Source organism: Sprattus sprattus, assembly GCF_963457725.1.
Source record: "Sprattus sprattus genome assembly, chromosome: 4".
Lineage (NCBI taxonomy): Eukaryota > Metazoa > Chordata > Actinopteri > Clupeiformes > Clupeidae > Sprattus > Sprattus sprattus.
Window position 1 is genome coordinate 44,619,771 of NC_137923.1, and position 23,784 is coordinate 44,643,554.

At 47.2% G+C, this 23,784-nt stretch overlaps 1 protein-coding gene across 3 annotated transcripts in view; it reads right to left on the bottom strand.

Annotated features, from left to right (window-relative positions):
• LOC308364838 (protein MTSS 1-like) overlaps positions 1-23,784 on the bottom strand; it is a 36,736-nt gene that overhangs the window by 2,792 nt on the left and 10,160 nt on the right. The window contains exons 4-14 of one of the 3 annotated variants that reach the window (XM_080838104.1): positions 9,328-9,412; positions 8,733-8,824; positions 8,233-8,307; positions 5,291-5,448; positions 4,580-4,687; positions 4,304-4,401; positions 3,537-3,747; positions 1,765-1,881; positions 1,158-1,415; positions 484-636; positions 222-378 (exon numbers count right to left, since the gene is read on the bottom strand). In XM_080838104.1, the coding sequence (XP_080694230.1) occupies positions 222-378; positions 484-636; positions 1,158-1,415; positions 1,765-1,881; positions 3,537-3,747; positions 4,304-4,401; positions 4,580-4,687; positions 5,291-5,448; positions 8,233-8,307; positions 8,733-8,824; positions 9,328-9,412 (1,512 nt within the window). Of the gene's footprint in view, positions 1-221; positions 382-483; positions 637-1,157; positions 1,416-1,764; positions 1,882-3,536; positions 3,748-4,303; positions 4,402-4,579; positions 4,688-5,290; positions 5,449-8,232; positions 8,308-8,732; positions 8,825-9,327; positions 9,413-23,784 lie in introns of all 3 variants that reach the window. The other 2 variants (XM_080838103.1, XM_080838105.1) reach the window with 2 other exon arrangements.

Here is a 23,784-nt window from a genome sequence, read left to right on the forward strand (position 1 = left end):
CAGCTGCAAGGGAAAGGTTGTTGATAAACTTAAGTGGGGTTAACCCATTGCTTGTAAATTAGGTTCAAATTCAGGAAAACTAAATTAGTGCAAACATTATTTTATAAAAATACCAGATCAAATATAATGATCATCTAAGATGTCTCTAGACGAAAAAACTCAGTATTGTACATATAGTAGGCAATAGATGGATCATGTGGCTAAAAGAAAAACACACGTACCTTGTGATGGGATGGTGTCTTCAGAGCAGCAGGGTGTGTTGGTCTGGGTGCTGTAGCCGCTGGAGCACTGGAGGGAGTCTCTGCTGGAGTGCTGGATGTCCAGCTGCAGGCCTCGGCTCAGGGCCATGGCCAGCTCCTCATGGGCCTCTGCCTCCTCCTGCTGCAGCACACGCACACGAGAACTCACAGTTAGACACTAGAGGGCGCTGGCCACCCACTCAGTCTCAGGACTGCACACAAAGCGATAGGCGATCTAACCTACCCTAGGAGTACTAGCTGTGTTGGTGGTCCTGGGTCTCTCGCTGCTGGCTTCTCCAGCCTGAGGGCTTGTGGGGTCTGTGGGCTCACGCTTCTCCTTGTTCCTCCTCAGCGTGTTCACCATAGGTTGGTCATAGGGCCCAGGCTTAGCCCAGTCCTACACAGAAAAACTGCTTTAGAGAGATTTCCATAATAGGCGGGTGCAGAGCAATAAATATAAATGTTCCCGATTAGGTGGTGGTTATTTTGTTTTCGAGAAGAAAAACCCTAATGCACATTTTCTCAAGAAAATGTGAATGACACAGAAATTGGAAAAAACATTAAATAGAACAAATTCCAGGGGCAATATTGTATTTCATTCCATTAAATCTGTGGTTTGTGATCTGCTGAAGCAGCTGAAGTATGGTCGAAAATTTATATTTTAATTTTGCTAGAGCTCTCTGACGCCAGGCCCACCAGAAACAGAGGAAAGGTTTCATGTGGCTGTATCTCCATACACCAGAGAAACTGGAGATAATCAGCTAATGGCAGCTAATGAATGCTATTAGAAGTTAAAAATAGCCGAATGACTGCACAGAGTAGACTGTTGAGAAAGAAATGACAAATGTAGACGAGGAAGAGGAGGAAGAGAGAAAAAAAGGAGATGAGAGACGTCAACAAGATGGAGGATGGACAAACCTTCCAGCTGGGCACTCTGGAGGAGAAGGGCATCATGCCCGAGCCCAGGGGGCAGTAGGGGGGGAAGTCGCCCATCATGGATGAGCTGGGGCGGGACCAGGGCCACAGCGGGGAGGGGGGCGTTGGGGGGGTGGTGGGGGAGAGGGTGGCGGATGTGGGGATGAAGGGTGGTGGGGGGTACTGGTACTGCTCTGGGGGGCACTCTTCACGCAGACAGGGCGAGTCAGGGGGTCTGTGATGGTCGTAGCCATTTGATAACTAAATGAGTGGGATGGGACAAAAACGACATAAAAAACAGACACCATGGGGGGGTAAACATATCAGGATCAAACTTAAAGTACAGAAATAAAACTGACACAACTTAAAATATTACAATGAAGTGAAGCATGTGGGCAAATAAGTCTTAAAAATTAATGTAAAATGAATGCAATGTGCATAATGTTTATAATATTGCTCAGTCATGACTGATCGTATCAGAAAAAAATGCAAAGGACAAAAATTAGAATCCTGTGAACATAAAAATGGATCCACCATCATCATGCGTGTGTGTGTGTGTGTGTGTGTGTGTGTGTGTGTGTGTGTGAGTGAGTGAGACCAGTGTGTTCACCTTCTCCCTGTCTGTGTCGGGGCTGGGCTGATTGGACCCCTGAGGGGCATGTGCGCTGCCCTCGCTGCTTGCCTGACCAGACTCAGAGGCGTCCGACGAGCAGGACCCAGAGGAGGGCTACAGCACAGCCATGCAGCGTGAGGCACACACACAGGACGCGCACGCACACAACGGGTGGATTTGCAGAATACACACACAAACAAGAAGCAAGAGAGGAACATTACACACACAAACACACACAGCCAGAGAGGAAGCATATTATATATATATATAATAAACAAATGAGATGGAAGGAGGATGGAAGAGGACACCACACACACACACACACACACACACACACACACACACACACACACACACGCACACACAGACAAAAAGACAGAAGAAGTATGTTAAAGACTTGTGAAAGAAAAAAAATAGCACTGAAACTTCCCTAGGCTCAAAGAAAAGCACTAATACAGATGCAGCATGAAAGGATGGCACAGTGAACTGGAAGCAGAGAGACGTAGAGGCTGAGGCTGGTATGGGCCCCAGTGGGGTCAGTCATGTGCACGGCAGATAGCAGCACTTCAGCACAAACCGTCAGCTGCCTAAGCAAGAAAACACGGCCAGGATAGGGGAACGACAGAAAGAGAGACAGAGAGAACGAGAAGAGAGAGAGGGAATGCTGGGAAAGCCATGCGCAGAAAGCACATTGGACCCCTCTGAGACCATGGCCTGTGGCAGAGTGTGAGGTGTGGAGTGGCAGATGAAACCAGCCCCCCCCCCCCCCCCCCCACACACACACACACACAATCCAACTCTCAAATACATGCTGACACTGACAATCTACTTTTATTAGATGTGTCTCATGTGTACTGCTAGGACTGCTCTGCGAATCATTAAGATGTCTATCATGCCCCAACATATTTATGGCAGCACAGTGTGCTACCATGAACAGCACATATAGTAACCATAGCGGTTTGTTCTCCTTATAGCAACAGCAAACCAATATACCTGCACTCAAACCAAAGCAGTATGAGGCCATACTGCTTTATTGTCCATATAGTAGCGAAAAAACCAGTATGATTTTACATACCGTAAGCTTAAATTACTAACCATTGACACTAGAGCTCGTGTCCTACAATGAGACTGGGACATGTCTTGTGTGGTTGATGTGGTTTGATGATTAGCCAGGGCCCTGCATCAGGGGTGACCTACTGCGTGTGTGTGAGAGGCCTGTATGTGTTGGGGGAAAGGCAGACATGGGTACAGTCTCACTGTACTATCTCTGCTCTTGTGTCGGAGTGGTTCAGGTCGTTGCAGGTCGGTGAGTCATCCAGCACTCCCCACCCAGCCTGCCGAGGCTCCAACATGGCTGTGCCATCTAACGAGCAGTGTTACCTAGCAACAAGTAAGTGTTCTGACAGAGGCTGATGTGGATGGATGGAGAGCTGTGTGTGTGTGTGTGTGTGTGTGTGTGTGTGTGTGTGTGTGTGTGTGTGTGTGTGTGTGTGTGTGTGTGTGAGTGAGTGAGTGTGTGAAATCAGAACCAGATGTTTATATGGGACCTGCAGCTGTGCTTGGTTATAATGGCTATAGAATATAAATACAAAACAAACACTATAGTTTATTTCCGTTTTTTTTCCTCATATCAGTCCCGAAATGAATGAAGTTTGTAAAGAAATTGATCAATTGATTCTTCCTGGAACGGGTTGTGGCATAGAGACCCCCTCATAGTAAACCATAGATGACTCTCTGTTGGATTGAGATTGACAGGCCGAGAGCCGTACCTGTGGGCTAGTCTCGGGAGGCATAGGGGACGGGGACTTGGACTGGTAGGCATCCTGGGAGATGAAGCCAGAGTCGTGCGAGGAGACGCTGGGCAGGCGGGCGGGACCCTGCTGGGGCGGGACAGAACCACGGTAACGGTAGTGGGAGGTGGGTGAGTGAGAGTGAGATCCGCTGGAGCGTGAGTCACTGCTGTTCACACTGTTTAGACTGCTACTGAGACAAGAGAAAGAGATAGAGAAGGAGAAAATGATAGAGATAGATAGAGGCGAGAGAAAGCGAGAGAGAGAGAGAAGATAGAGATGAGAGGGGGGTAAATTAGAGAATGTCTTATTAACAAATGAACATACAGTGGAAGCAATCACCATTTTGTAGCATCGTTTTCTACTAAACAGTATAAGACAATATCATATTGAGGTGATGCAAAACTACTGATACAGAAAAGATCATTGAGCAACATTATTGCAATGCTTATTTCTGACCACAAGGGGGGCCTTTAGGATCACATTCACTCTCCTGGCACAGAGATGCTGGTTGCCGGTCAGCAAAGACAAAGATTTTACTAAATTGTGATTCAATTATATTTCAGATTATTTTCGAGACAGAGGGTTTGCTGATTTCCATAATATACTTACAGTGTATACAGTAAGTGTGATATTAAATAGAGATATCTTTGATTAGATCTGAGATAAAATGCTTTGATGCAGATCCACTTCTGTGATCCCGCCCAGTTTAACCCTTTGCGCTGAGCATTGTTCTGCCACTGTACCTGCACATACTGGACTTCCTGGACGCTGTGGTGCTGGGAGAGGATGGGGGAGTCTGGTAAGACCAGCTGTAGTCCGAACCTTTCAGGTCAATAATTACCTTTAGAACCAGAGCCATGTCATTAGTTAACAGGATTGGGAACCACACAAATAAAGGCTACAAAAAGCATACTCATTTATATACTATATTAAGTAGTGTAGAAACTGTGGGTGAGTAGTGTTTCAGTGGTGCCTAGATTGCTGTTGGGGTAACAGATGTAGACTGTGTTGAGGCACACCTGCTCGCTGGACGGGGGCAGTTTGTGTGGGTCCATGGTCAGCGTCTTGAGGTCATCAGAAATGGCCTGCAGGTGGGTGATCTCTCCCAACATAGACATCTCCTCTTCCTGAGGGTCAAAGTGGGAACAACACACACACACACACACACACACACACACACACACACACACACACACACACACACACACACACACACACACACACACACACACACATTTAAGTTGCACATTTCGCTCAGGGGGTCCAAATACAGTACATCTGTCATCTTGAGTGTTTTCACTTTGCATTAGTCTTTTATTGATTGTGTTAAGTTGACAGAACATATGCAGAGTTCAAAGCATTTGAGTAAGACGAGAACTCAGAGGCATCCAGAAAGAATGTCACATGGCTCTAAAAACAGCAGAGGACACCACTGCAAGCCGGGGGGGGGGGCAGATGGCTGATTATCACAGAATAGGCAGCATTCACATCAACTATAACCGGCTTTTTTCTATTCAATTCTATTCAACAACATGAAAGGACATAGGGGATGACTTGCATTGAGAATAAGGTGTTGAAGAAGGGAAAAGGAAATTGAGAGTATTGAAGAGAGGGAAAGTTTAAAAGGTTTTAAAAGAGTTACTGAGTAAGAAGGGGTGGGATCGAAGTGAAAGAGGCTGATTGAAAAAAATAAACGAGAGACAAACAGGAAGAGTATGAAGGGGACTCACAACGACAGGGCGCAGCATGGAGACAAAGGTGCAGAAGCGTCCACGCTCCTCGATCAGGGCCTTCCTGACGGCCTGCTTCTCCGTCTCTTCCAGCAGCAGGTATTTGTCATTCACGTCCTGCATGGCACTGTCCAGCTGCGGCTGGATGTCCCCACGGCCTGGGTTCAAAAAGAGCCAAGGTTGCCATGGTTACGACCCAACATCTGCCTTGCTGCAATTTTTAATCCCATAAAATAAGCCTATACTTTACACCTTAGCAATACAGTTTTTTCAGATGTTACAGCACAGTGCTTTATGTCTCACAAATACATCATACAATACGTCATGATGGCACATCATGTGCCTTAAAACTACAATACTTGTATTTCTTATTTATTTTCTGATAACAAATAGTGAGACAGTGTAGAAATAATTCCTGCTATTGCTAGTGCTTGCAATGCTAGTATGGATCACACACACATGCGGACAAAGGGCATACTTTTTCGGGTGAATGGGGTTTGGAGTCTTGATAAACTCCAAGATGCATGACACTGTACCTACAAGGGACCTGCACACACCTATTATTCCTGCCTATGAATGACACCTATTTTCACTGTTGACTCAGACTTTCCTATATGGACACAAGACATGACTCATCAACTAATCCCAATATTTGCCTGGGAGTCAAATGCCTTCCGCTCTTTAAAACTGACAGTGTTCTGCAAACTCTTAGAGCAATGATCTCCAAGTATATGGTACTAATCTCGTTATTTTTCAATTTTTTACCCTTTTAGCACTGCCTTAAAGTTTCACGCACATAGTTTCGCTGAACACATGTCCACTGCTGCTGGTCTGTCTGTGCAGATGTCCTTTCCCAGTTCAAGAGCAAATCAAGTCAAGCTGTGGAACCGGTTGGTGGCTTCAAGCAGGGTCACACCCTTGCCGTGCTGCAGCAGGCAAGATCAGACACTCAGAGGGAAGAGACAGTCCCCGAGGCAGGAAACACACTGTGACACAGTGTGCCATTGTATCTATTCACACGCACTTATGCAATGGCTGCGCAATGGCTGTGCAGAAAAAAAGACTGCACTGTGTGGCCGTAGCCCCAGTGTGATCCCTCATCATATCTATCTGTACAGACTATCTCTTGATGACGTGACATGGTAGGTGAGCTGAGAGGGACAGCTTGAGACAGCAGCATTTATGCAAGGAGCCCATTTGAATGCAGAATGTGGGAATATGATAAGAGCCTATCAAGTGACTGGGAACCACAAGCTGAAGAGTTTAGAAAAAAGAGAATAAACAAAACAAAAAAATGAGAACGAAAAAGAGAAAAAAACAAGCTCAAACCCAAAACGTGAAAGGCCCCTCAAGATGTAAACATACAATTAAAGTTTCCTGTTTCACAGCAGAGCCAGCAGCAGTTATGCGGTGGAGGGGAGGCTATCTTATTTTCCAGGAAAAGAGGAATTCCTCCGTCGCATGAAGTGCAAATCTACGCTCACAGACAGACACACAGGCATATGCACAGATACACACACCAGTACGTTTCCCACATGGCTTTAACGTTTACCAAGGGAGTACATTCTCCATGACGCTCTCCATTCCTCACTAACTGCATGCAGAACGGTGCTGGGATTTTCCTCTGTACAAAATAACAGGCCCTTCCTGCTACTGTACTGTGCTGCTGACCACAGACGGGGTTCCTCAAGGGTCAGTCCAAAGAACTCTCCGTTTCTAAGGTCAGCCTCAGGTTGGAATGTAAAATACAAGACAGCAGATTTATGCGATCTGCAGAGGCTGGAGCCAAAATAATCCATTCATGATGATATGACTCATTGTGTCTAGAAAAGTTTACCAAACCAACTTTGGTGAAAGTGAGGACTCAACATACTGAGGCTGTATTATTTTAGATAATGTTTTCTTCATTCTTTTTCATTCAGACCACATTGGCATATATTATAACACATGATTACCTGTTTAGCATGACAAAGGACACACACACACCTGAACTGTGCAAGTTGTATATTTGATTTTGTTATTGCTTCTTTGCATACTTATCTATGAACACATAGGCCCATGCCTGGGTTGTGACAGGCAAAGTCATGCCACACACAAGGGATAAAGTAAGGGAATGGTAGCAGTGTGACTGCAACTCTGGGGGCCAATGGGTCACATGACACTGTGAGGAATGTGACAAAAACTGGACTGGCAATGTCAGAAGTTACCCCTAAGTACAGATCCAGGATCATCCTAATGGTTGGGGAAGAATCCTTTCCTAATAATTGAGGGCTTCTCCTAGATCCGCACTTAAGGACTTCTTCCAGGACCACACAGAAGGTGGGGGGGGGGGGGGTCAACAGGTCAACAGAGAACCGTGACACACAAACTTACCAAACACATCAGCTGGAAAGTACAGGGGCATGATGGGAGGCAAAATGGCGCGTGGTGGCGCAAAGAGGAAAATATTTCAGTCAGTTTCATATTCAGAGACACAGGGCCAGTACTTGAGTGGGTTATCAGTTACAAAATTGCCTAAGCTCTTAAAACAAATCACTAAGATCCACTTGTTGGAGGAAAATGATTTGGGCATTGGACAAATTAATTGTACAGACACGGACTCAAGAAGAGGCCCTGTAAACTTAATCCTCTACATTAAATACTTTGTCTCCTCTGCTACCTCCTTAGTTCCCAAGTCTACGCTTTAGAGTGGTTCAAATGATGTATGCTAAATAAAATGATTTAGTAAAAAGTAAACAACATATATTTTAAAGCTGGGATAAAAGATAACTCAATACATGGACTTAAGCCAGTCTGCACAAAGTAAAAAAATGTAATCAACAAAAAAAAAATGCGTTATCTAACATAATGACCTTTAAAATAAAAAAAAAAAACGTGTGTGACAGTACGGGCTATGAATTTGGTGCACAGAAGAAGACAGCGGGCCTCTGCAGTCCCATTACCTTTCTTTGCTTTCTTCTGCAGCTTGAGCGTGTCAGAGGATTTCTTCTTGATCTCCTGTCGGGCCTTTTTGTACTCTGCACAGGGAAACACAATGGGTCTTTACGCTGCAGTGCTTTGTGGGGCATACTAGACCATAAGAAGTGTTAAAAAAAAGAATGAATTCACACTTTTTTTTTGCACTAAAGAGAGCTGAATGTGGAATGTGTGTTGCAGTGTACTGGAGCTAGAGAGCTAGTTTCTGATACAAGACTTCTCAGATGTATAATGCATTTCTTTCTCACAATTATGAGTGTTACTGAAAATGGATAATATAACAGTAAGTGATACAATGAACCTAAGGCAGATGACCTGCAGATAAATATATTGTGAATACATATAGGCAGTTGTAAGGCCTGCACAATATACTCTGTAGGTTTCTATTGAAATTAAATATGTTAAAGCAGTAATCTGGTGAAAGCGGTGCATTTTAGTGAGCATGCAAGCTCTCTCCAAGGCCTACCTTTGGCATGGTCCTTGTCCAGGGTGTTGGCCACCCGCTTCCACTCCTCCATCTGCTCCTGCAGCGGGTTGATCAGGCAGTCGATGAATACCCTGAGGGGGGTTCACACACATGTCATCCCAAAAGCACCGTAAGCTCTACAACAACAACATCAAAAAACTAGCCCACAAAGTTCTGTTTCACCGCCTTTTTAAATGAATAGAAGATTTTGTGTGGTGAACTGCAACAGAAACACGTGTATGTCTACAGTGAGAAAGTAACAGGAGGCCAAGATTTTTGTCACAAAATGACATGGGAAAAAATAAATCGGACTTTTTAGCACCAAAGTAAAGCATTCCACTCAATGTTAGCATCGTGCCCTAACATCTCCATGTGTGGCATGCAAGGAACAGTGCCGAGGTTAAGCCGGGTCAGTGTGTTATGTGTTTGTTTGTTCTCACGGCTACGTGACTGTGTGTGTGTGTACAGTGTGTGGGAGAAAAAAACCCATAGGCTCCTTCTCTTCTCTTCTCTTCTTTTTCTGTGGTGGTGTCTGTGTGTCTTTAACAAAAAGCCCAGTTATCTCATCTCTCAGCGGGGGAACCGGGAGGCTTACATGGAGAACTGCCTCAGTTTGGCCTCGATGCTTCTGTGCCTCATGCACATCCTGGTGAGGGCTGAGCCGATGTCCCTGGTGCCTCCTGAAACAAGAACACAGATGCTCCTTCAAACACAAGCAGTTACAAGATTAAACACACTGGACCATAAAACCCATGGGACTGCACCCCCTTACACCATACAGAAACTGCGATGTAAGTGTCAATATTCTTTTGTGGTAACAATTAAATTGGACCTTTCATTGTTTTCCTGATTTCAGCTTGCTTGCTTTCTTATTTACTCATGTGGAATCACGGGCCACAGTAATATTACAGTTACATAGTTATATTAGAGTACATGGAGATTAAATGATAGAGTGAGTTAAGGCTTTAGAGACAGAGGTGAAAGGACAGGTGCTATGGACTCACGGTCCATTTGAGACAGTGGTTTCGCATCGGGCTACCACTTTTAACACAACCATCCCATTTGGCATCCACTCATGGGAGAGAATGGAGGCAGTGGTGGGCACACACCCCCCACCTCCCCACTCCCTTTCACTTCCCCTCCACCAAAGAGCCTTCACTTAAGTGTGACCATGAGCTCTTTAAAGCAACACAAACAAAGCCCATGACCTCATCGCTCCAGACAGGCAGGGCAGAGGGAGGGAGAGAGGACAGAGGAAAAGTCATAGGATGGAGGAGGAGGAGGAGGAGGAGGAGAGGGTGTAAAGTGCAAAGTGCCACAACATGTTTTTTGAAAATAATTCCTTGAAAAATATCCATCCCTTGTTTTACAAAGACCCCGACATCCCCTTGGGATTGTACAACAGTCACCCCTCCACACCCCAAACAGAGTGGTTCCCAGAGCCAAGCAACAGCAGCACCAGCAGCAGCAGAGAGGAAGGCCCCTTCAGCCACAGATGGCCACATTCTCTTTGACTGGGACTGTAACCCCCTCTGGAGGTATTGTTCCCCAGCCTCCACTCCTTTGGCAGCCAAAATCTCACTTTAAAAAAAAAAAGCGACTGGAGGAATTCATCACTGTTGAGCTTCAACAGTTTGGCCAGAAACGAGGATGATGAGTGATTGTGGTGTGAAAAAGAAATGAAAACAAATAGATGTGACCATTTGTTAACCTGCAGGGATGATCAATATCTTAGGCTACTTCTCATACATGATTACAATAGCGTGACATTCTGACTGCGGTGACCTCCAAATGTGGCAGGGCTCCAGCACAAAGATGGCAAGCCCACTGAACTGTTAACATGACCTCGCTTCCTAGACAGCGAACGCAACAAAGGCTCACGTCAATGGAGAACCAGTTTAGCCAATCAGGGCACTCTAGTGCTGTCATGTGACCTGGCTCCTTTATTTCTCCGATGCCGGCCTGTATAATTCAGTCATGTTTCTTTTGGCTCCCTCACTCGCCGCCTGGGCTTTCCGAAAGGCCCATCTCAATCATTGCCTTTTCAGAAATGACAGGGCCCAAAGCAGAACAATGGAACAATGGCCGAGTCTGGCCTCTGTGGTGTTTGTTGTTGCGAGGCCGTGGCTGAGGCGGTTCGCTGGTCAGGGCTGGTGAAGGTGAATGCCAGAGTCGTACATTTTTAATGTAGCGGCAAGGGTGTTGAGTTGCAGTGAAACCTAGCCTTTAATCCACATGAATGGCACTCATATGTGCAACTGTGGCCAAGAATGATGAGCACACTTTCTGTTTACTCCCCCACTCCCTCTCTCACTCTCTGTCTTTCTCTCTCTCTCTCTCTCTCTCTCTCTCTCTCTCTCTCTCTCTTTCTTTTCTGTTGCTCTTTGGCACTCCTGCACATCCTTGAGTGGGTTAGGGCTTTCTATGGCAGTCCCATTAGCAGGGTGCCATCAAGTTTACAAACCCACCAGTGAGGCGAGGGGGGCTACTATGCTGTTGATCCGGGTTGGAACACTCCCCAACATTCAAGCCATACTTTGAGAGCTCGCCGGCTGAAGTCACTGCTCTAGAGGCTTGGGTGTCCATTTCAGTTCCCTCGCCCACAAACACAAGACAAGCCTGGCGGCCGTTATCAACAGCTGAGCAATCAAGGCAAAGGCTATGACCTCGTTCACCCAAGGCGATCTCACTCGACGGGTTCAATGTTTTAGATCCATTTTTGCTAGAGTTTTGATGAACTCTGTAAAAAGGAATGTGCTATTTCAAATGGTATCTTTAAGGAGGCCTTCTGCAACATTCCATGATGAGAGATAAAACAAAAGACAAAAAAGAAGAAAAAAAAACACACATGTGAGCTGAGCATTCTTCAGGTGCGGGTAAAAACATCAGATTCTGCCTTGCTGGAGTTCCCCTCCTTGTGGAGCAAGTATAATGGACCTTCATTATCTCCTCATTAATTCTAATTTATGGATGAATACAATTTGGGGTTGAGTTGCGGGGGTGATGGAGGGGATTGGCAGAGGTTGGGGGGTCTCTCTGTCTGAGACAGTCTTTCTGTCTGAGACATATGAGGCTGAACCCCCACCCCCGCTTTTCTCTGCCCTGCCCGGGTCTTAAAACATGGCTCCTCCATGAAGATATACAACGGCTGTCAGGGGGAAGGTGCAAGTGAGGGAGGTGTTTTGCTTTCTGCAGCTGGCTTCTCCCTGTCTTGTCAGATATGATGAGTTTCCTGCTGGAGTGCGGAGAGCAGCAGGTACACAGAATCTTTCTCCCTGATGATGCTTGCTGGTTGCCATGGAGACAGTCAGTCAATACAAATGTGCTCGCACTGTGCCATGTTATTTCTTTCTACGCACGCACACACACACACACGCACACACACACACAGCCGCTCCTACGCTTCTCTCTCTTTTCAGTCTCTTTCTTCCTGTCTAGGAATCACAGGTTTTTGAGTTTCTTTTACTGACACGCAATCCATATTTCAGTAGCTCTCGCTGGCAGACAAAATAAAATCACACGCAGTGAAGAAGAACATCTCTCCACTCCACTAAACCCCACTAGAGCTCCGCTCTCTGTGCTCAGTGCTCTGGCCCAGTGGGACCCACCTCTCCTCCAGCTGTGTTTGGTTTGTCTGTGGTTTCAATTAGAGGCTATGGAAGACTTGAGTGAAAGTCCTAGGAGCATGAAATCCTTGATGTGTCTGATACTACTGTTTGTCTCTCTATACACTCCCTCTCCCTCCCGCTCTCTCTCTTTCTCTTTCTCTGTCTCTCTATACTCTCCCTCCCTCTCTCTCTCTTTCTCCCTCTCCCTCTTTCTCTTTCTTTCTATACACTCCCTCTCTCTCTATCTCCCTCTCTCTCTTTCTCTGTCTCTCCTCCTAACCCCCTGATGGCTGGCTCCCCTCTCTCTTTTTTTTTTTTAAGCCCCAGCCCCGGACTGCGAGCCTCAAATCTTCTGACCCCGAAATCTATAAATACGGCTGGCACTGGGCTCTGGTTGCCAAGGATCCCTCCTGAGTAGCTGATGTATGGAATAGCACTCCTTATTAATAGCTGTGACATGGGGGGGCCTGTGGCGAGCACTGCATTGCAGCAACGCCTCCCCTCTCTCTCTCTCTCTCTCTCCTCACACCCCAGACATACTCTCTCACACACACTCACACCATCACGCTCTTCTCACTTGTCTTTCACACAACCTCTCTCTCCCTCTCTTTTCTTTCTACATCTCTCCCTCACATTAATTAATTTACACACACAGACACAGACACACACACAGACACACAGACACACACACACACACACACGCACAGACACACACACACACACACAGAGCCTCCCTGTTCCTGTCTCTCTCATGCACATGTACACCAATCACACTTCTTCAGTGTTATCATCCCCACTCTTATTTTGCTATGACGAAGGAGTAAGTGCCTCTTCTGACTAGAGAAAGCAAGTCTGCCTGTTGGTTTGCCACCAGTCTGCATCTTGGGTTTCTCCTATCCTATCATACACACACTATGCATGTCAAGGTCAGTGTAGCATGCGTATGTGTGTACTTATACTCAAATACACGTGAGCATATGTTTGTTGCTATACCTGATTCTGTCTGTGTTTGCTCAAGTTGACTTTCATCAAGGGACCTCTTTGTCTCTCTCTCTCTCTCTCTCTCTCTCTCTCTCTCTCTCTCTCACTATGTGCATCTTTCTCTGTTTCTCTGTCTGGAGGGCTGGCATGGGCAGGGCTTGCACAGATGGGCAAGCCGAATACCCTGAGTCGGCAAAAAAACCTGATACGCCACGTTTAGTCCTGCCATGGTGACTTTGCGGCTCCGCCAACCCGCCAACGCCCCTCAGGCACAAAGGCAGAGAGGATGGGAGGTAGGCTTGGCTGGGCTGGGCTGGGCTGGGCTGTGCTGGGGTGGGCTGGGGCACAGGTATTGATCTGTGGGACGGAGGCAGTTTTAATGGCAATCAAGCCAGACTGTGCATCTATCTAATCAAAGACCAACTGTCCAGCTCCTCTCTCTCTCTCTCACAACCACACACACACACACACACACACACACACACACACACACACACACTATTTTTCTCTCTCTCACTGTCTCTCACCCTGTTTTTCTCCCTCTCACTCTCTTTCTCTCTCGCTCTCCCAGACACGATCCATTCAGCCATCCAGTCATTACTTAAAGTGATTACATGGGACTGGCAGGCCGCAGTAAATCAGCCACATTCAAATCTGCTGCTGCGACACTGCTGGGTGCCTGTGGAAATCCACACTGATCCTAAGGAACACGACTCAGACATGAGAGCTGTGTTTGTAGAAGGCAGAGCTGTGCAGAAAAGGAAGAATGCAAAAAAATCGGAAATTTAGTAAGAAATGCATAGACTGTTGTGTGTCTGTTTGCATTTCATTTGAAGGGATTATGGTTTTGGTTTTGTTTGCGAAATTTTCTGTTTTTTTTTAATATGTTTTGTTTTGTTCACCCGAACCCCTTTACCACCTGCCCCAGCCAATCCCGGTCTAGAATTAGCCCTCTGATACCCCAGGGACAAGGAGTTGTCCTTCTGTGCGTGTGTGACACTTGTGCCATGTGACAGGGTGGCTGGAATGCGCTACCAGGAACGCCGAAGACTCCCGGGGACGCGAGTGACAGCAGCAGTATGTGTGGCCCTCAGTGCGACAGACGAACACACACATTCTCCAACATGCAGGCTAGGGCCACTCAGCTACACACACACAATCACACACCCTCTCTCTAACATACAGATGCATACACAGACTAAACACATTCAGCAATACACACATCTTAGAAAACCTTATCTTCTTCTCACCCACATCAAACACCATCATCATCACACATCAGAACCACATGGTTACACAAACACACACACACACACACACACACACACACACACACACACACACACACACACACACACACACACACACACACACACACACACACACACACACACACACACACACATCCCTCTTGGGTAAGTACAGTGAAGCACTACCACCAACATGGCTGCCACAGAGATAAACACAGACAGAGGTGTGCCTCTCCATCAAGCCGAATCACTGTCTGCCACAGTGCTTGGGATGGGATGGCGGCTCTGTTTTGCTTATTGCTGGATTGCTTTTGTTTGACACCTAAGCCCTGTGAATGCTTTGGCTGTAGTGTTTTTTTTCTGTATGCCGTTTCAGTCAATGTAATTGATTAATAGTCATCATTCTTCTAAAATCCTATGTCCTTGAGGGCACAGCTATTGGTCAATGTTTGGAGAGTCAGACCTACAACCTGGAAGAAAATCTATACTGAAGAAGGAAATGGAAGCAATGCTCTTATCCTAACATGTTTAGCATTTACACTTGAGTCTTCCAGCACATCTGAAAACCCGCACAACTGCATGCAGTTCGGGTAGTGAGTTAATGCTAGCTCTAGCTCATTGCAGGAAGGCAGCGGTGTGAACAGTATTTTTTATTCCCTTTGTGCTCATAACTCCTCAGATGTCAGTTTGAGTGCTGATGTGAGCGCTGTCCTCAGCAGAGCCCCTGTGCCCTTGTCACGAGCTTGAGCCGCGAGAGTGCCGTGCCTCTCTTTCGCATTTCTTGCCTCTGACCCCCCCACCCCTCGGCTGTCTGTCCCCGCTTGCGTGCCACGCTGCTGTCAGGCTCCGATGGAGCGCCGTGGGGCCCAGAGTCAAGGGGCCACACAAGGACTCAGAGCAGACAAGGCCGTCCAGCCAGCTGCAACCTGAATGCTCACTGCACAACCTCGGCAGCTAGTGCTGGTCTAAGCAGAAGGCTAGTTCAGATCTGTTGGTTCTACCCATGTTTTGAAACACATTTTAGAACTATGAGAGACACAAGCCTCAGTGCTCTCCATAGTAGTGGCACCAGGAGATATTTAAGACTTTCTAGGGGTTGGGAAGCAACTGTAACGCGCTACAATAACATATGGAGGTTAAAACTCCATGACCTGACATACTGTTTTAATATGGCATGCCGTGTGCATCAAAAATGAACTGGTTTTATCTGGAATGACCTACTTCTAAGGCCTAATAAAAGATTCAGAGCCAACAGAGACCACGGCCATCAAAGTGATAGGCTCTGTTTGAGAGAGCCTGATTCTCACATAACACTGAACGACCCACTCGCCGAAGCCATCAGTGTTTGAGAACATGAAGTGGCGGCCCCATGGGACTGCCCTGATGGAGCCCAAACACGGCAATCAGTGGCACTGCTGTGATATGGGTCACAATGACCAGCGAGGTCAACAGGACCTTCGCTCCCCCCTTACTTGAGAGTAACAGGGTAAGGAGGCACGCGCATGTGCCCGGGGATGGGACCTGACCATGTTTGAGACACTGTTTCTGGCGAGTGGGCAGATTGACGTGATGGCTCTGACAGCCTGCAGGAATGAGGTTACATCCATCTCCGTGCCTGCCAAGGTCACTCATTCCAAGACGCTGCCATTCCCATTCCAAGCATCTCCACTCCCATCATCCCCCCGCCCCCCCACTTCTTCTGGGGTCAGTGCGTCAATGAAAGTGGGGGTTGGGCTGGTTGGGGTATTGGGGGGGTCTTACAAAAATGGCACATTCCTTATCGTGAGGGGGGAGAGGAGTGCTGAAGTTCTTTAAATTCTTTACAAGTTCTATAAATAATGCGTGGTGAGAAACCCTGCACTATCCCCACACCCCACACCCTCTTCCCCTCCTCCTCCCCCTCCCCCTCCCACTCTGCCCAGTCCCATTCTGGGACGCTGGCTCGTCGAAATCGTCTTCGGTCTGCAGACAGGTGGCGTCTTGGAGACTGTGCAGGCCTCTAAAGATTCAGCCACGTTCCAGTCTCTTGCCCGGCGCGGCCAGCACCTGCTAGGGTAGTCTGCCCCTTCCAGACAGCTGGGGTATGGAGCTCTCTAGAGCTGGGGCAGACAGCATGCCTCAGGCATGCAGACCACTCCAGACCAGGTGTCCAGAGACAGAGTCGTAAGAGACCCCCATACGCCTGTGAGCACTGGACTTGTCAGTGACAGTGTTTATTCACTGAATTAACTTGCAAGAGTGTTACTGTCATGACAGAGCTGTCGGAATGAGTACTAATGAAGCTATTCCTTTTTCTTGGAAAAGCTGAAACAGACTGGACTGGTATGTTTCCTGAGCATAAACTAGGTCACCTGCTGTTCGTAATGACAATGTCACCGAGAGTAGATGTATTGTCTTTATCATACCTGTGTTTGCAAGACAAACAAAGATTGGCAGTTTCTTTGAACTGGACTGGTCTCAGGTTACCTATACTCATAGTTGTATTCAAAGCCATCTCTATAGAACATGCACACCTGGGCTTGCCTTTAAATGACCTGCTACCCAAGAGCAGTGCCGAAACTTTGTGCAAAGCTCTAAGGCTATCTGTGATATAAGCAGCACCAACACCAGCAGTGAATTTGTTCCGGGTATTTAAATGCTGTGGGCAATCTCATAGCCCCTAGACCGTGAACGTGCACACTGCTGTCTCAGAGCGGGGCCCCTCATTGCTAAAAAGCCTCACACACACTGTACAAGTGGAGCCATCAGCAGCAGCAGCCACACTCCTATCATTCCACTCCAGTTCCAATGCCAGTTCACCCCTGAAAATCAATTCCCTCATTCGGGGGGGTGGGGAGAGAGCAAAAGGCAAGAGGCCCCACTTAAAGCACGCAGCCATGGCAGCGGCAATGCCCCAGTGATGTCCTTCCTGTCTGAGGACTATGGAAGTGGGTGAGGGGGGGGATCAGGACGAGACAGGGCAGGACAGGGCAGGCAGCTCTTTCTTTCCGTGCTCCAGATCGCTCCATTAGATCCGCAGTCTATTTGTCTGGCCAGCTCTCCCTTCCCCTTGTTCCAATGCAAGGCAAGACCTACTTCTTTTCATCTGAGCTTCCTCTGACACAGATACCAGGGCTGGGATTACAAGTGAAGACTGCCTCTGTGAAAGTTGGACACTTCAGACAGTAACGTACGGCTACAAGGGATCCAAGTTCCATGTCTCACCACACTTGCAGACGACCCGATAATCCCGCTGCTAGAATCAAAATGAACGAGGGTGGCAGAGTGGGGGACGAGTGAGTGAGGGCGTTAGGGATTTGATGTATAGTAGTCCCCACTATTAGCTTTGTTCTACCACAGTGAGATCGACCCCCACCCCCCATTTTCACTTAATTACCAGTGGTTGCTCCCTTTGTAGCCAATCAGCTCTCCCCTCCCAGCCTTATCGTTTTCTGCACAAAAGGCGGCGGGCGGCACGTATTTGGGGGATGCGGTTAATTGCCATGTTTGTTCTCTTTGATATCAGGATGAAGCCATGCACTGCCAACTCTCTCTCTCTAGCCCAAATGCTATGCATGTTTAATTAGGTCTCATTTGCTTAAAATTACAATACCTCCTCTGGGTGGTTTTACAAAGAGGTGCAAATGAACAATGCAGACCCCGGAATGTGTGACTGACTCACTGACTCTCGCTCTCTCTCCCTCTCCCTCTCCCTCTCCCTCCCTCTCGCTCTCTCTTTCTCTCTCTCCCTGATACCCATCAGCTCTGTCACTGGATCTCTCGCTGATATTCCCAATGAAAATCTATTAACAGTCATTCAGAAAAAAATGTGCCATGCTCCTCTTCCTCCTGCCTAAACTCCTCTGGGTTTGTCTCTGTTCATTAATTCAACAGGGTTTTGGGTGTGGGGAGGGGAGGGGAGGCGAGTCGAGAGGTGGAGGAGCTAGAGGGGGAAGTAGGTCACATCACATCCAGCCATCCTGGTTTTCTGTGTTTGGGTCCCTGACCAATGACAGCTCATGGAATCCTAATCAGAGCTGGCCTGATCATTGATATCTAATACACAGAGCTGCTATTGGAATAGTGCCCAGGTTGTGTGTGTGTGTGTGTGTGTGTGTGTGTGTGTGTGTGTGTGTGTGTGTGTGTGTGTGTGTGTGTGTGTGCGTGTGTGTGCATGTGTGTGAGTGTGTGTGTGTGTGTGTGAGAGAGTGTTTTAGGAGGGGGAAGGGGGTCATAGAAATAGAAGCGCAACCAATCAGAATAAACAAACCTTCAAGGGTAGCAATGACTTGGCTTGAAGCCAATTCTATGTGTATGTGGAAGCCAGGGAGAGAGAAAGAGAGAACTAGAGAAAGAGAGTGAGAGAGAGAGAGAAAGAGAAAGAGAGACAGACAAAAGGACAGAAAAGGAGTTTGAAGCAGTAGAAAGAGAGGGCAGTTAACAGCCTTGGATACTGCAACAAAACCATGAAGCTCCAAAAAGCTGAAGTGGCCTTGCGAGGGAAAGGGTAGCCCAGTGCCATGACCGTAGCTCACATTACTCTACTCAACAACTGCTCTCACTTTTTGCCTTTTTGAGTTTTCTGCTAGATCATCTTTGAGAAATATAATGCTAATGCCCCCAAGCCACCCTAAGCAAGACCTCTACAGCTAAGTCTAAGTGGAGGACTGGAACTGATGAGCGCCTGGCTGTAAACAGGGCGGTCGATTATGGTCAGTCGATTCTGCGGGCCGCTGCAGAATGCCCATGTAAATCGCTTTGGATAGAAGTGTTTGCTAAATACCAGACGTTTTCCTTTAGAGGGAGTTCCAGTGTTTACGGGTAAGCGGCATGCAGCACACACAGACATGCACAGACAGCACTACGCTAGTGCTGTGCATGCTGCCGCTGCCAAGCCTGGGCCCCTCTTTGATCAGCTGACACCATCTCATCTGTCCCTGCCCGCATAGCCATGGCACCGTGTGTAAACGGAGATGAGTACGAGCCGTTGCCAAGGACCACGCGAGGTAGAGTAGAGCTTTCAACATTATGGTGTGCAACAGAGTTTATGAGTGGCAAAGCAGAGGGTTCTGTGGTAGCGGTGCAGGTTCATATTTCTGTGATTCCAATCCAGACACATTGGTATTCCTGCTGGCCTGGCTCTAGCACTGTAAACAGGTGTATTATTCTCCTCTCTGTGCCTGTTCTTGGAAATGATCCACCATCTAGTCCAAACATATTCAGAGAAATTGTGTATGGATGCGGGACTTGGTTGCATTACCAGTAGGGTGAATGGATCGTGTTGTAATGGAGGGAGGACAATGCAGGCGAACGCCCACAGCTGTGACACCTGATAACAGACATGTTCCTGTGTCCTGGTGTCCTCACTCACAACCCAAACAATTCACTTGAAGTCACACCTGCGAGAGGGAAACGAGGGGTGAGAATTATTTAAGAGCTCGACAAGCTGACAGTCTTTCGCGAGTTCGAGTGTCTTGTTAAGCACAACCTGATAGCCCTCCACTATTGTAACGACTTGACTCCAGAGCCATGAGAGGCCTAAGAGGCTTGCCATGATTATTAATAATTTAAGACCTCCTCTGCATTCATGAATGCTAAAGCTTATTCAATGGTAATCCCATGGCAGCGCTATACCTCTAGAGGGCTACTTCGCATCAATAATGTTTTGCTTTAGCCATAAACAAAATAATGCCATGGACTACTCTTAGCAAACTGATTCTAGTGGACTGCTGACTCGAGATACTGGAGAGCTCACCTGAGCTCTTCGTGGTCCGGTCACAAATGATTAGTGGCTTTTGGCCTCAATCTGTCATGTAAGAATGGTCAGCACCTGACAGGGAAAGTCTCATGGTAGACTGTTGAGAGAAACTAGCTTTGGATACGTCAGACACAGTTACATGTAACATTCACTCAAGCCCACAGCTGCGTGCGCTCAGGCTCTGGCTGTTCAAAGCAAAATGGCCACCGCCATTAATCAGCAAGATACTCTGATTTCAGCTGGAGGCTGTTTTTTTTTTCCACCAAAGACAACATGGCCACCTAGCCACGGCGGCTGCAGTAAGTGGCCTGGTTCAATTTTCATGGTGGATTGCAGCCGTGGTGAATTATGCCGTTTGATCCGTGCTAACAAGTCTGGGTGAGTGTGCTACTTCATGATTAATTAAAAGAGGCAAGGTGGAGGCACATGAAAGGGTGTGTGCACCTCACCTGCTGTGCTCTCCCACTCAATAATTCAGACGTTTAAACTCACAGTCAGCTGGGGGGCAGCGGGGTAGGGTGGGTGGGGGGGTCGTGAAACAAAAACAGCCTACAGGAGAAAAGGTCAAAGAGCCTCAGCTGTGGATGGGAAGGCTATGTAGAGGGTGACTGTGCTATTAAGCAGTGTGGCAGGTCAAGGGAACGAACTGAGTTGGGAGAAGTGTTTTGCGTGTAAATGTCTGTAAATGTGTAGCGACCTGGACTGAAAGACTTCAACAGATGTTACTCAAAGTGTGTCATAAATGCATCTCAATTGTTATTTAATCTGTTTACGTCTTGGAAACCTTGATGTGGCATGTTGACAGGAGGCAACTGGAGGATTTAAATCTGTTTTGCTCCTCAAGTATACTCTATGCTGACACAGATGCCTGCCGGGGGAGTTGAACAGTGACGTCAGAGTCATACCAGCTGTTGTGTGGGCGCACGGGCATGCCTCTCGTAATTCTATTATTACGTCTACCTGATTCGTGCCACTGAAATCTGTACACACTGTGACGGGTGCGCCCACACATGAACAAGGGAAAGCATGGGCGTGCACACCCCCCCACACACACAGACACACACAAACATATGCACACACACACATACACACACACACACACACACACACACACACACACACACACACACACACACACACACACACACACACACATATGCACACATACACACACACACACACAGACACATGCACATGCACATGCACACCCCCACACACAGACATACACAAACATATGCACACACAGACACACAGAGACACACACACACACACACACCAAACACACACACACACACACACACCCCCACACACAGACATACACAAACATATGCACACACACACACACACACACACACACACACACACACACACACACACACACAAACACATTTACATTCACACACAACCCACACACACACAGCGGCTGACCACACATGGTGGCTAGGTCATAATATGCTAAAATGGGCCCCCATCCCCAGGGCCATTTCCTCATATATGCCCACAGGAATGAGCAGAGGATAGCTGTGAGCAAATGTTTAATGACTAAATGAGGCTGCTCCTCCATCTTATATTACGTCCCTCGACAGAGAAAACAGTTGTTAGGATTTTATGAAGGGTAAGGAGGAATGCATCCTTTAATAGAATATGCTATGTAGCTATGTAGTGAGTACAATATAACAACTGTTCACACATATTGTATAGGTTTCCCAGATCAGTGACACACAAGGCTGGTACCATATCATCTGATGAATCCTCTTAATCCTCCAAAACAAACCCTAATAAAAAATACCAAAAAGATTTCAGAGAAAACGGAGATCATCCATATCCTTATTGGTCTATACAAGTCTAGAGAAGTACTGTTATAACGTTTACTCTGAAAGAGTAGACGGTATCGAAATGCGCAAAAGGCTCAGACTAAAACTGAAAACAAACAGAACAGGCGCACGGACAAACAAACAGACAAGACAGACAAAAACACTTGGAACGTGTCTGCATTTTCTAAAATAATCAACAAACAAATCAATCCCCTGCATCCCAATCAGGCTCTCAGACCAGACTAGACCAGAGCTTGGCTTGGCTTGGCTTGGGAGGCCGTTTGTGTGAGCCCAGAGGACATGCACTCTGAAACGCACCGCAACGCCTAGGATTTATCCCCCAACCATGACTTAATTATCTAATAGAATCTACTGAGGTTTATCTAATTGAATAATTGATGACCGCGTGGTAAACAACTCCCGGGGAACTATGGAAAGGCGAAGCTGCGCCTCTCCTTTTTTTCCAACCCCCCCTCTGCTCTTTACTTGGTGGCATTCCACTCACGGACGACCTAACAGGGGCAGAGGGAAGATGGGAGTCAGTCTGGTGACAAAGCGACAACGCTAACCGGAGCCATGACAGGCAGGGGCTAATGCTGTCAGAGGGAGGAAGGGGCTGGTTTGGAATGATAAAGGAGACGGGGGGGGGGGCAAACTTGTGGTTGTGGGAGTGGTGGAGAGGATGGAGGATGGGGGGCCTGCTTTAAGGCAGCCACTGGCAAAGGAGTGTTGGTGAGGGGGTGTAGGCAGTCGGGAGTAGAGGAGAGGGAGAGAGAGAGAGGAGAAAGGAAAAGAAACACAGTGACAGTTAAACAAAGAGAGGGAGAAAAAAGACAAACACATTCAAAAACTATTAGTATATTGGTGTTTCAGGTTCTACAGCCATCTCTCCTATGATTTGACCATACAAGGCTATTGATTGATGAACAGATTTAAAAAAAAAAAAAAAGGTGAGAGAGAAAAAGAGAATGAAGGAGAGACAGGGAGTGCAGTTGAATCTTGGGGGAGACGCAGGAGTGGAACATTCATGTTAGAGGAGACGATCTAAGGCTCCCAACAGACTAAACAAAGAATTATGCATTGCCAGGTGAGAGCTCAGACCCACAGATAGACTGTATAATACTGAATGCAGAACTGAATGCAGTATACCTCCACAAAAATGCTAATTCTCAGTCTGAACTGAACCACATGAGCCACAACCATAGTCAACCACCTCTTTAACCATTCTATTTAGGTTTGTAGGTCAGGTATTGTTTATTTGTCAACCATCAAAGAAGCAGATCAGGGGTTTTAACCAAATTCCACAAAGCGGCTATTCTTCCAGCTCATCAGCACTCCGGACACTGCCTGCCCGTTGCAGGCACCCTTTTGATTAACGAGGCACAGCTCCCATCCCTGTGGCCCGAAACCCCTCTTCCCGGAGCCATAATCCAATGCAAATCAATTCCATGCCATCCAGCACTGTGTGCGGTGGAGGGAGCATGTTCACAAAGCCTGGGATGTCTCCTGCATGTATAGTACATGTTGGCCCACCCATAATCAGACTGACAGAGGGAAGCAGAGGAGGAGGAGAAAGAGGAAGAGAGAAGGGGATCGCTCTACCTGCAGGGCCCCCCTCTGTTTTCCCCGGTTGAGTGGCCGGCCACGTCTGACGCTAAATGC